The sequence below is a fragment of the Equus quagga genome, chromosome 3 (genome assembly GCF_021613505.1).
Source record: "Equus quagga isolate Etosha38 chromosome 3, UCLA_HA_Equagga_1.0, whole genome shotgun sequence".
NCBI lineage: Eukaryota > Metazoa > Chordata > Mammalia > Perissodactyla > Equidae > Equus > Equus quagga.
The window spans coordinates 89,898,937-89,912,781 of record NC_060269.1 but is presented as its reverse complement, the minus strand read 5'-3'; the positions used below and the strand labels follow the sequence as shown (position 1 = coordinate 89,912,781).

Here is a 13,845-nt window from a genome sequence, read left to right as displayed (position 1 = left end):
AAGGTGCCAGAGAGACTGGAGCGCTATCTCTCTGGGTGTTGACATTTCAAAGAAGTCTGAGACCTGGGAGCTTGGAGACACCTCCAGATCATAAAAGCTGGAGAAACATGAGGGCTCTCTGGCCCTGGAGAGATTTTATTTACCCTCCAAAAAGTTAGCGTGAGAGCCCAGAATATTTTACATCCTGTCTCCAACGAGCGAAAATTTTTCTTCTTCTTCTCATGAGGAGTGGGGGAGGCAGCTGCTTCTTTCTCCTTATGTAAGCAGAGGAAATCCATTTTCCCCCATTCCTCACTGTGATATAGACGGAGGCTTGTATGCTTAGGACATTTGACTTGGCTTTCATTGTGTCACTCCAGGAGTAAGAAATGGGGCGTGGGGAACCACACAATCAGTATTTGCTTTTCAAATGAACAATAATAATCTGTCTCTGATCTAAACACCTTGTGTTCACATTCAGGATAAAATTAATAAAGATGAATATTAAAAGTTCAACAGAGAGCAAAAGACACCATGACCCATTCCTGTAACTGTGGTATGATTGTACTTGATTTCACCCAGGAAGAATGTTTTGAGAAACAAGATAAGAGGGTCAGGATGACTCACAAGAAACTTTATCCTTTAAGGACAGGGAGAGGAACAGAAACCCAAGAAAGATACAGAGAAGGGGCAGCCAGAGACATAAGTGTAAAGCAGGAGAAATGGTGTCATGGAAGCCAAAGGAGACTATTTCCGGAAGAGAAAGTGGTCAACAGTGTCAAATGCTTCTAGTAAGATAAGAAATGAAGAGTATACATGGGACATATTCACATTTGAATCTCTGATGGCAGCTGGCACAGTGTCTTTCATATGGTAGAAATTGATAGATTTGTTGAACTGAAGCATAGAGAACAAGACTGAAAGTATTACATCTGAATTTTAATTGTTACTGACACTATCGTTAAACACATAATCTATTCCCTATTCTAGGAATTTAAATCTTTTCGGTGACTTCTGAGTGTAGCCTTTATATAGAAAGTTTTCTCAGCTTTCCTCGCTCAAAGTATTATGAGCATCTTCCCTGTCATTACATGTTGTTTCAAAATGCCTGTTAGGGACTGTGAAATAATCCTTCATTTGGATGTGCTGTGATTAATTTAGCCATTCTTTTGGTTAACCATTCTCTTGGGCATTTAGGTGGTTTTTAGTGTTTTACTGCTATAATAACTTTCCTCCCAATTATCCTTGTAGGTAACTTTTCAGCCACACTATTTCCTTGGGCTAAGTTCCTAAAATAGCATTATATATTTCTGTTTTTACTCAGTTATATAGCCAATTTTCATAAAAACCATAAGAATGCTATAAGCCACAGTGCCTTGGGAGAAGAGTTCAAAATGGCACGAGAAAGACACAAAGAAAAGTGTTTTAAAAATTGGTTGACAGTGAGATCAGAAGTAAATCTAGCAGAGAATATGGATGCTGGGAGGATTGGATGGATACGAACTTCAGGTTCCAACGCTCAGTGACTCATTCCTGATCTACCACCCAGAGACTGGACTAGCTCCATAACTTGTGGGGCCTGGTGCAAAGTGAAAATATGGAGCGCTTTGTTCAAAAATTACTGAGAATTTCAAAATGGCAATAGCAAGACATTAAACCAAGTATGAGGTCCTTCTGAGCATGGGGTCCTGAGCGACTGACACATCATACCCATGATGCTGGCCCTGCCCAGAGGTGATGTGAACCCGAGAAACGTGGGCCAATTAAAAAGTACTGGAGACTGAGAGGAGTACTCAAATGTCACTCTTAATTATAGGACAATAGAACAGTCATATAGAGTGAAGCCCCAACTTTCGGGGGTCCCCTCTAGACTCTATTGCCAAGGCATTGTGTGCTCTTGGGCAAGGCACTCACCTGCTGTACACTCTTCAGAAAAAGCAGAGACTGGATGGATTATCTCTAAGGGAACTTCGAGGCTCTGACTCCTCACTCTGGACCGTGGATCCCTGAGAGAAAGGACTCTGTTTGCGTTTTTAGTCTTATTATCCACAGGAACTGGGATGGCTAATTTGAAGTGCCACCTTTGCTGGGCTATGGTGGCCAGAGATTTGGTCAAACATTGCTGTGGATGTTTCTGTGCAGATATTTTTGGATGAGATTAACCCTTAAATGGGTCAACTTTGAGTAAACCAAATTTCCCTCCATAACGTGGGTGGGCCTCATCCAACCAGTTGAAGGCCTGAATAGAACAAAAGACTGAACTCCCCCAAGCAAGAAGGAATTCTGCCAGCAAATGCCCTTAAGACTTGAACCACAACATTGGCTCTTTCCTGGGTCTCCAGCCGGCTGGCCTACTCTGCAGATTTTGGGCTTGCCAGCCTGCATAATCACATGAGCCAATTCCTTAAAATAAGTCATATATGTATATGCACACACATATACACACAGACATATATACCCATCTGTTTATCTGACAATTCAATACAAAATGAAAGCAGGAGTATTTAAAATGAAAATTAAACAGTAATGAAATGAATAACTAGTTTCAACCATAGGTATCTTTAGTGATCTTTGAGAAAATGTTACTGATGACTCTCTCTGTCTATAAATATATACTATTGGTTTTGTTTCTCTGGAGAACGCTACCTAATATAAGAACATATACGTAGTAGATGGTGAATAAATTCATTCATCCTACAAATATTTGTTTAATGGTGAATCAATCAAAACATTCCACTCTATAGGTACTCTTCATTTTTATAGGTTTACATTTTTTAAGCACATCTACATTCATCATAATATTTGATCCTTAGAACAATTTTTACTTCCTACTATGCTTCATCTGATTTTGGGGATGGGTCCTAGAGAAGGTGTTTTAGATTAAAAACAATTATCATTTGACTCCAAAACAGGATGTTAAAGTTGTGAAAGTGACTTCTGAGCTTAAGTAGTACAATCATTAACTGTAATTGGTTCAGACCTTAAAAGAATTTTATATGAAGTTAGTGTCCTTTATAAAACTTGTAACTGACAGTACAGTGACTATAAAATGATAGATGCTAAGAAACATGAGAATAAGAAGAGCAGAATTCTGGGAGGCATCTCACATGCTTCTCAGCGGTAACAGTAGAACCAAGCCCTCATTGGCTGCTGCAGCAAACTCAGCAACAAACCTGAATATTGGATTTCCCTCTCCTCCTTCTCACTCTCCCTGATGTCTCATGCCTGCTCACCAAGACCACCTCCCAGGTAAGCTACCTGACCCCAGGCCTTGTCTCCAGCTTTGCCAAGGATGACCCGACTTCTGACACCTGAGCATAAGAAGGGGTTGACCCTAACACTCTAGTGGTTCTATATCCTGTTTCTAGACTCTTTAATTGAAAGCTTGATTGTTACCTTATTTAGTGTAGTGACCTGAATTGCTAATTCTGTTAACTCTGGCTAGGGGAGTATATTTGTAACTTCGAGATGAAGAAAAGATATTTCTGTACAAGTTGTGCTTACATAGGTTTTACCATCACTGTTTGTTTTTTAAGATGTTTAAATGCTTAGGGAGCTTGATCTACAAAATTTGTGTGTGATTTATAGATATACGAGGTTTTTTAAAAAAATGTTTAAGAAGAATGTGCTAAATATGCAAGTTTGCCTCATTATGTTTGGAGTACTGCAGAATCAGATAAACTTGACTTGTTATTGTCCTTTGAAAGGTCTATGGGAATTTAAATAAATATGTAAGTTGCATGTAACCAAGTAAACTAAAAGCCAATTCAAAAACTAATAGACTGTCATCACATGTGTGAAAATAAGGAAAGAACTAATCTGACTTAAATTAGAGTCATCAAAGCCTACGGCATTTAATGGCAATAGAAGGGAAGATTTTAAAAAAACACTGTTAAATATTTACCTAAATTGTTCCAGGGCTTTCCAACCCACAAGTCTGTGAAATCGAGAATGGTATAAAATTGGAAAAGGATAGGAGAGGAGTCCTAGAAATAAACCAAGTATCTGACCTAGGGATGGAGGGAATATGAGAATCTGCACATGGTGTTTTTCTAAGGCATATGATACACGAGCCGGTCATCGGATCACTAAGATGTCTACAGTTGAAACTAGTTATCCATTCCATTACCATTTATTTTTTCATTTTGTATTGAATGGTCAGATAAACAGATAGATATTCATGTGAGTTTTTTTGGTAATTAAAATTCTGGTTAGAAGGATAATTAAAAGATTTATCAACCATGAGGCGATTCAACAGGTCGATGAGACATTTCAGAATTTTTTAAAAAGAAAGAAAAAGAAAATGGGTGCAATTACAGAGCTGACAAGTTCAGAACATACAAGTTTTACCATAGAACTTGGAAATTCCCATTATCGTGGAGATGAAGTGAATCACAAGGGCCAAATTAAAAGACAAAAATAATTTTGAGTCAATGTAAGTCACAGAAAGTAAATATACTTGATGGATTAAATATCAATGGAAGTATGTGGGCTCAAAAAGTATCACTGACATGACAAGAAAGAGCTTCCTCTAAGCTAGTTTAAGAAAACCTTAATAACAATTCATTTAGTATTCATTAATATATAACTGAGAACATTCTCTTCTTTACCTAACCATGCCCCCAGTTCTTCACATAACCACCAACCATTAGTAAGAGCTCACTAGTGATAATTTTAAAAATATTTTTTTTTTTTTTGGCCAGGGAATATTCACCCTGAGCTAACATCTGTTGCCAATCTTCCTCCCCAGATCTCCAGTATGTAGCTATATATTCTAGTTGCAAGTCCTTCTGGTTCTTCTATGTGAGACACTGCCACAGCATGGCTGCTGACAGATGAGTGGTGTGGTTCCACACCCAGGAACTAAACCTGGGCTGCTAAAGCGGAATGCACCAAACTTTAACCACTAGGCCATCAGGGCTGGCTCTAAAAAGATTTTTTTTTTGGTAAGGAAGATTGGCCCTGAGCTGATATCTGTAGCCAATCTTCCTCTTTTTACTCAAGTAAAAAAAAAAAGTTCTACTTGAGTAAAAAGAGGAAGATTGTCCCTGAGCTAACATCAGTGGCAGTCTTCTCTATGTTGTATGTGGAATGCCACCACAGCATGGCTTGACGAGCAATGTATAGGTGTGTGCCTGGGATCTGAACCCATGAACCCTGGGCCACTGAAGTGGAGCACACAAACTTAACTACTACACCAGGCCGGCCCCTGGTGGCAGCAGACAATACCTTCTCAGGTTTGAAACATCATTAAATTTTTCTGTATATTCAAAATAAAAATGCCTAAGCTAGTTTCAAATTTGAATGCTCTTTTCTGTCGTTAAGGAAACATCTCAGTGACTACTGTGCACCAGACAATATGCTAAGCACAGGAATACAAAGATGATTAAGATAATGTACCTCTTTCTTAGGAGCTTACAGTCAAGTTAAAAGGTATATATAGATCTAAATAAGAGGCATCATAAGTGTCATAGTAAATATCAAAACTGCTATAGGGGCAAAGAAATATGACTACAGCTACTTGAATGATAGGGAATATATTGAAACATGTTTGAACTGGGTCTTAATAGACATGAAAGTTTGCCACATAGAGAGGAGAGTTAGAAGAACAGTCCAGATGGAGAGCAGAAGAGACAGCACCAAGGGTACGGGAGCAAAAGTTAAAATTAAAAGATTAGGAGCTGGCCCAGTGGTGCAGCAGTTAAGTTTGCACGTTCTGCTTTGGCGGCCTGGGGTTCGCCGGTTCAGATCCCAGGTGGGGACATGGCACCGCTTGTTAAGCCATGCTGTGGTAGGTGCCCCACATATAAAGTAGAGGAAGATGGACATGGATGTTAGCTCAGGGCCAGTCTTCCTCAGCAAAAAGAGGAGGATTGGCAGCAGTTAGCTCAGGGCTAATCTTCCGCGGGGGAAAAAAAATGGAAAGATTAGAATTAAAATTAAAGAAGTCTGCATGTTCATACTTCTCAACCAATGTATGGTCTGGAGAACAGAATTCATAAGGAGAATGACAAGAGTTGAGGCTGAAGAAATAGGCAGGTGGCAGGTTATGGAGGACCTGTGTGCCTATAGGAAATAGGGAGCCATTTAAGAATTTTAAGCAAGGTCAGGGAGAATGATTAGGAGATTATTATTATTATTATACAAGTTAGAAATTAGGCCTTGATTTATTAAGTGGCAGAGGGGACAGGGAAGAGAAGAATAGACAGGACAGGACCCTGATCATGACTGAATCTACATGAGGTAAGAAATCATATTTGTGCCTGATGACCTCTTTTCTGCAGGGTCAACTCTTCTGGTGTTGGAGAGACTGAAAGTAGACAATATAAAAGAGACAAATAAAAGTAGGAGATATAAACAAAGCAGGGAAGGAAAACAAGGCTTCCAAATGTAGCGATCTGTAGGTTGCAGCTTTATTAAAAAAATAATCATGCTGTACTGTGGTTATAAAAACTACTTTATTTCAAATGTGGAAATATAAAAATCACTTACCTATAAAATTTAAGGGTATTGAAGCATCCAAACTTTAAGTTCCAGCTTTAGTTCCTTATAAATGTACTTAAATTTAATTGAGACAATATGTGTAGCAGGCACAAATATAAAGAGGATTATATTTCTAAAAATTAACATATAGGAGAAAATAATGTATTCTATCACTGATAAAAAACACAGAACTGGAGTGGTCAGTGCCATAGACTTCCCAACACCCTCTCTGTTCCAAAGGTCACTAGGAGATAATTATAGGAATCTCATTGATGTTGGCAGTGATCGGGGAGCACGGCCACGAGACCCCTTTCTGACCATAGACATGAGGAGACACAGGGCAGTTTTGCTGAGAGAACCTCTGAGAAAGGGTTCTTCAAGGCCATGAAGGAGACAGAAAAAGTTGCTCATCTTCTTTCCCTTGCTGCTGCCAGGTCTGAGTGGGTCCATGGAACGGCTCCAGCCATCATACCAACAGGTGAAGAACGAAGCCAACACTAAAGCTGACAGAGCAGAGAGATGGAACGAACCTGGCTCCTTGGTGACATACTGAGCCGTGGAGCCGGCCCTACTTGAACTTCTTGTTATGTGGGACTATAAATGTTCTTATTGTTTAAGCCATTTGAATCAAGTTTTCTGTTCCTTGCAGCCAAAAGCTTCCCAACTAAAACAAGAACTAAAGGTAGATTAAAAGTAAACGTTAACAGACGGTGATAATGTATTGAATTCAATTTTCTCCTCTTGGTAAATCAGTTTCACTTACACTCATCTTTTCATTTCATTTGAAATTTATATCATCCCTTTCCTCTGAATTAATCTTTTTTTGTACTATCACATCTGACTATCTGTCCTCTCACACAGTATTGCTGACAAAGACAAACAGAACAGACCGAAGAGAGGCAGCAGCTGAATCTAGTTCTCTGTTAAGGAGCAAAGAGATTGTCTCTCTCTTACAGACAATCGAAGGTGGGGGCAGTAAACTGTTTCTGATGGGAGCCCGTAGAAACAGTGTATAGAGTAAAGAATCTGACAATCTTCTACATTGTGGTTTTTAAAAATAAAAACAGGGGCCGGCCCGGTGGTGCAGCGGTTAAGTTCACACGTTCCGCTTCTCGGCGGCCCGGGGTTCACCGGTTTGGATCCCGGGTGTGGACATGGCACCGTTTGGCACACCATGCTGTGGTAGGCGTCCCACATATAAAGTAGAGGAAGATGGGCACGATGTTAGCTCAGGGCCAGGCTTCCTCAGCAAAAAAGAGGAGGACTGGCAGTAGTTAGCTCAGGGCTAATCTTCCTAAAAAAAAAAAAAAAAAAAAAAAAAGAGAGATAAAAATAAAAACAACTAAACACTTTGTTAAAACTAATAATATATCCTTCACTTACTTGCCTCCTGGCTGTACTGGAAGCATTCACATACATTTTTAACAACCTTAAATAAGAATAGTACACGCAAAGTACTAAGCACAGTGTTTGGCACAAGGTCTTCTTATTAGCAGTGGTCTACTTAGAGAGAACGAAACCCTGTGCTGAATCCAGCACTGAATGTCCCAGGGTCTCTAAAGCTCCCACTAGTCATTTGTAATGCATCTGCTTGCTTTCCTATAGCTTGAGTTTTGATTTGCTCTTATCAATACGCTTGAAAAATGCAATCTCCAGGCTAGTGTATCCCTTTCTTTTCAGATGCAAGCAGCAACTTTGGCATTTCTGATCACAAAAAACCCATATGAGAAAGCTGGTAAGCCCAGTGAACTTCCTGGGCGGAGAGGTTTCTCTGTCAAAGCGGGCAAGGTTTGGTCATCCACCATCTTCAGAGTTTCACCGTTGAGTTGGACGGATCTGCAAAGGGGAAAGATACATCCACGTTAGCCAAGTTGTGTGTGCTCCACCTACTCTGCAAAAGTCGGGAGATCCTTTTAAGACGAAAACAATTTTTGCGGCAGCCTGTATTATATAACTTGTATTTCAATACCAAGTCAGTTAGGTATTTGACCTAGATGATCTTTAAGCTACCCGGTAGAGTTGAGTAGTTGGGACAGAGACCATCTGGCCTGTAAAGCCTGAAATATTTACTATCTGGCCCATCACAGAAAATGGAAGACACGTAACTCATACCACGCAACATGATGGAGGACTAAAAAGGGTAAATATGACATAACTTCTGGATTGTGGCAATTTTATCTGATGGCAAATAATTGAAAACATTTGTATAAAAAGCAAATAGAGATATAGAATGGAATGTAAATTTCACATAAAAAATGACAGTCAATGAAATTTCCTGCTTGTAACTATGTAGAGGCCCGTAAACCCTCTAATGCCCTTTCCCCTGGGAGGTGTGCATTCATTTTCTTATGTCGTTGAGATATTTTGGTTGAAACTATATTGCTGTGGTGAAATGAAAACGATTTTGTTAGGCTAAACCACAGATTCCAAAAAATTTATGTTTTCTTTGCATTTCACTGTTGGGATTCTAATTCAAAACTGAGCCAAAAAATGGGGGGAAAAATGTAAGAACAAGTGTTATTTCTTATGCATATTTATTATTATTTAAATCACATTAATACATGCTCATAGCAATAAATCTGATACAAACAAGAGCTTATAAAGAAGAGCTTTAGTCTGCCTTTAGTTCTACTGATAGTTACTTCCATAATTCCAAACGATGCTTATATCTCTATTATCTTTTTCCCAAATACTTTTTATGTTATAAAATTTTCATAGTGTGAAAAAGTTTTTTATTGTTGAAAATTTAGAAGATTAGTTAATATCAGTTAAATGTATGTCATATATGTAATTCATATAATATATGGAGAATGCTTAAAACAGTACCCTGTATATAGTAAGCATGTAAAAGTATTATCTATCATCATCATTATTATTCAGATAAATAAATATAACAAAAGTAACCTGTTAACTCATCATAACCATTTTTAACATTTTGATATATATTCATCTCTCTTCTATGTCTGCATATACACACATATTTTCATTTAAACAAAAATGAGCATACAATACATAGTCTCTTAAAACTTAATTTTTCTCCCTTAACACATCCTAACCTTTGCTTACACCATTAAACATTCATCCACGACATCACTTTAATGGCTGCAAAGGATTCCATTGCAAAAGCACATTAGTTTATTTACTTAATTGTTCTAATGTTACACATTTGGTTGTTTCTAATTTAGCATTATTATAAAGTTTTCATTTTTTTTAAAGATATTTTTCCTTCTCTCCAAAGCCCCCCCCCCCCCCCAGTACATAGTTGTATATATTTTTCAGTTGTGGGTCCTTCTAGTTGTGGCATGTGGGACGCCACCTCAGCATGGTGTGATAAACAGTGCTAGGTCCACGCCCAGGATCCAAACCCTGGGCCGCCAAAGCAGAGCGTGCAAACTTAACCACCTGGCCACGGGGCTGGCCCCTAAAGTTTTCATTTTTAAAGATCTCTCACACTCTACCCTCACTAAGCATCAGTAAACAGAAAGACTGGTTTCCATTTAACCTTGGTTAGATGCCCAGCTCTGGGCTCTGTACCTAAAGATTTAACAAGATGACCCTGATGGAGCCAGAGGCTAACAAGCCCACATTGCAGTTACATGCAGTTCACAGGCACTCGAGTTTTGTTTCAGCGCCTACATCACATTAGTTTGCAGATGGGGTGAGGAGGAAATGCTGTGACCATCATCAGGAAACCACACACAAAAATATAGCCCTTGAAAACATCTCTATGTGACAGTAGTAAGGGCTGTTCTGCATGAAATTGAGAACCATTTACAAGGGTACCCCCCAAAAATTAGGAAATGCTTTAGGAGAGGCCACACAGTTTAAAGTAAATCTGATCAGTATAAATTAATAGTGCTGTGGGTTAAGATGATGAAACATGTGCAAGATAATACCTACTACCATCTGGCTATATTGTTTAATCAGCTATAAATATAGCTAAAGGATGCTATCATTGCACTGAGTGTAAGCTTAGAGCATGCCGATTATCTCCACAGCAGGCTGGGCAAGGAGGGTAGGGCTTTATTTGAGGGTAGTATCTTGTTTCATATTTTGAAGTCAGTAATGTGGTAATAGGAAATCAAAGACATGCTTGTCAAATTTCAGATGAAATAGAGCTGGAAGGAATTAGCAAGCAACAGATTGGGCAGAATTGGGGATGCTGGGCAAAATTTATCTGGGATAAGTATAAAATACTGCTTTTATACTAAAAATATATTCGCTCAAATATTTATTAAATACTTACCATGCAGGACTTTCTATAGGCACTACCCAAGTTGTTCTAGTAAAAATTAATTTTTAAAAGGGGATCATTGTTCAACCCTCTGAGGTTGTTAATATGAGCAAGCGTGCAGACTATGCGCTCATCAAACTTATCCGGGATAATTTTGCAACATTTTAAAGAGAGAAAAGTATAAGTAATATATACTCATAAAACATTCTCTATAGTTTCACCAATTATAAACCATGAAATATGTGATCAAAACGCAACAGGGTGTGATAAATACAGCTAGGAGAAGACTCGTTGAAGAAATGGAGCATAATTAGCCTCGAGAGAAGAGAATCCAACTGTCCTTTAAATATCTGAGAGTCCTTTTGGAGACAATGGGGTATTCAGCACTGCTCCAGATTAAGGGGAGCAAGCTCGAATTCCCACAAAGGACAAGGGAGTTCCACAGGCAAGTGCAGGAGGTCAGGCATGAGACACCAGGGCCACGTGGGGACTAAGGGGAACTCAAAAGCTGATGACCTGTCTAAAGTACACGACCCCAATTCAACTCCATCCAAGCGGGAAAACAAGGCCGGAGTTGACAGAGTATCCATTTTTAAAGAAAAGCAAGAAATGCAGATATTTTAGTAGCTGTCAATTTTTAAATAACTAATTAAAACTAAAAATTAGCCCAGACGGCATGCCAACCTCCCCTACCAGAAAAAGAGAAAAAAAAGAAATCCTCTAAACCCACTTGTCCACAGGCGTGAGGCATAGTTTCCAGGCTCTGCTCTAGAGAATAGATCTGAGCGCAGCTGACAAAAGGCACAGAGAGGCTCACTCTGTCCTGTGAGAGAACAGTCGCCAGGAAAGGCCGCGAGCTCTGACAGAGGAGGAGATGAACAGAGCAGAATGGCCTTAGATACCCACCGAAGGTTAGACTAGAATGGTCTCTGAAGACATGTCTAACTCCACAACTATTATTCAATTACTTCGGAAAAGCTCTTCCCTTATCAGCATTGGACAAAAATATGCTAAAAATATCCACTTCAAAAAGGGTCAGAGCCCAAATAGAGAAAAGTATCTGTTACCCAAATATACACTATTTACAACAGGAAAAAAAGGTTTAAGCAGTTGGAAAATGGGTAAGAAAACCATGGTATTTTATAAAACATGCAGCCCATTAAAAATGTCTACAAAGCCTGTGTAGGGAAAGAAACTCAGGAAAACTTGTGGATTCCCCCTTCCTTTTTCCCATCAGAGGTTGTATAATTACTGTCATAGTAAAACAAAGCAGAGGGACAAAATAAAGGAATGGTGCCCAGTGTTAATAAGGCTGTCGATGGGGGATAGGACTTTGGAGAAAGCATCCTGACTGTACTTTTTCAGGTTCTGATGTTAATTGCCATTGAAAACATCACTCACAGAGCATTTGCAAAGATGGCAAGAAATGGTGAGAATTTTGTAAACTCTTCATTTTTTGTGTTCCAATGTGAGAATAGTTATGATGAAAGAGCTCCTTCCAACACACATTGGACAGAAATCTTACAATATTTGTGTCTAACTCTTCAAGGCTTGTAGTCATTCTTGGGTATTCTGTTGAATATGGTCTTTTACAAGACATTTGGCTTTTAAACCAAAATGTATTAGAACCAACTTCAGATAATCCACCTAAAAGGTACGTTTCTGGCCACTTTTTTTCCTTACTCTAACCAATAAAAAAAGTGATACTATAAGAGAATCACACCCAGCTCACGTGGTGTGAGATTTTACACCAACCCCTATGCCTTAAATAGCAATTGTATATCTCTCTATATAGGTATGCTTTGCTTTAGTGACTGTTACCAAGAATTTTGTCTTTTTAGAGCAAATAATCTGCATGTATTGAGCAGATCTGGATATATCAAGTTGTTTTGAAATGCAAACTGTTCCCTCGGATAACTACTAGTGTGTGTTCCTATCCTTCTGCTTTGGACTCTCAGAGTGATACAGCTGTGTTAATAAGTATTCATACACAAACTTCCTGAATATTAAGAATTGTTAGGACTTGAAATAGTTGACTTTTTTTGCTCCCTATCAATGCTCTCTATTCTAATAAACATCAATGAATTTGGCGAAAGTTTGAAATGACCAACAGAAATTACTCACTTGGAAAGTAACCCATCAGGTCCTGAAGGTTTTATGAGGTATTTGTCCACTCGCTTGCCAAATAAATGATATGGTAACTGCAAGTTCTTGGTGACATTGTAGAGGTTTAAGGCATACAGGGTTAAGTCCCCTTCTTTATACCTCGGGCTAAAAGCAAATAGATTAAATCAATACCAATATCTATCTAATTTAAGCAATTCAAAACTTGATTGCAAATATACTCATGGATACTAAGCATTAGTATCTAGGATGATGATAGGCCCTCTTTGTATTCTTCCTTTTGTGATAATATTAGACCACTGATGTGGTCCTATTTCGAAAATGATTAAAAATATTCATGCTACCATTTTCTGGGCTAGAGCATTCTGAGATTTTTGCTGCTTTGCCAGCTGAGTTGTTAGGAAGCCAGTCAGCCCATCCATGTTTAAACATAGGAAGGTTAAATGGTAAAAAGTAAGTGCTGTGGGTTCATGTGAATTCAAATTATAAACCATATAAACAGGGGCTTTTTCTAGCCTTATGAAAGACTGAAACAAACAAGAAAATTAAATGTATTGACACTTTTCAGAATTTATGCATCCAAACCATTGCCCCCCACCTTCTTCCCAGTGAGGCCCCACCATCCATAGAGTTCCCACTCACCAGAAATTGGAAATGATGGGTGGCTTTTCTGGCTAAAATTAGTATTTTAGTATCATCCCATCAGGAAGGACAGATTGAAACCGAGAAGAGAAAAATCTCTCAGATTTAGGAACATTTTTTGCTACCTAAGGCCAGAGTATCGGACAACAAAAACCTGTATGATCCCTACTCTGGAAATTGGGTTGAAACTTTTGAATACAAAATTGTTGTTCTTATTGCTCTCCTTCTTTTAATTCTTTTTCTTCCTTATTAAATTTATCACATATGATGCAAGGGGATAGTATATTCAAATATTTATTCATTGATATAAATTTATATTCATATTTATGTCCACTCATAGTCATTCAATGAATTAACCATTCATATAAAAATAGTTATATTCT

The 13,845-nt window shown here is 38.5% G+C and overlaps 1 protein-coding gene across 1 annotated transcript in view; it reads right to left on the bottom strand.

The window, feature by feature from the left end:
• Positions 1-7,756: 7,756 nt before the first annotated feature.
• HPSE (heparanase) overlaps positions 7,757-13,845 on the bottom strand; it is a 32,041-nt gene continuing 25,952 nt past the window's right edge. Inside the window, exons 11-12 of the mRNA XM_046655611.1 lie at positions 12,821-12,967; positions 7,757-8,298 (exon numbers count right to left, since the gene is read on the bottom strand). Coding sequence (XP_046511567.1) covers positions 8,139-8,298; positions 12,821-12,967 — 307 coding nt within the window. The 3' untranslated portion in view covers positions 7,757-8,138. The remainder of the gene's footprint in view (positions 8,299-12,820; positions 12,968-13,845) is intronic.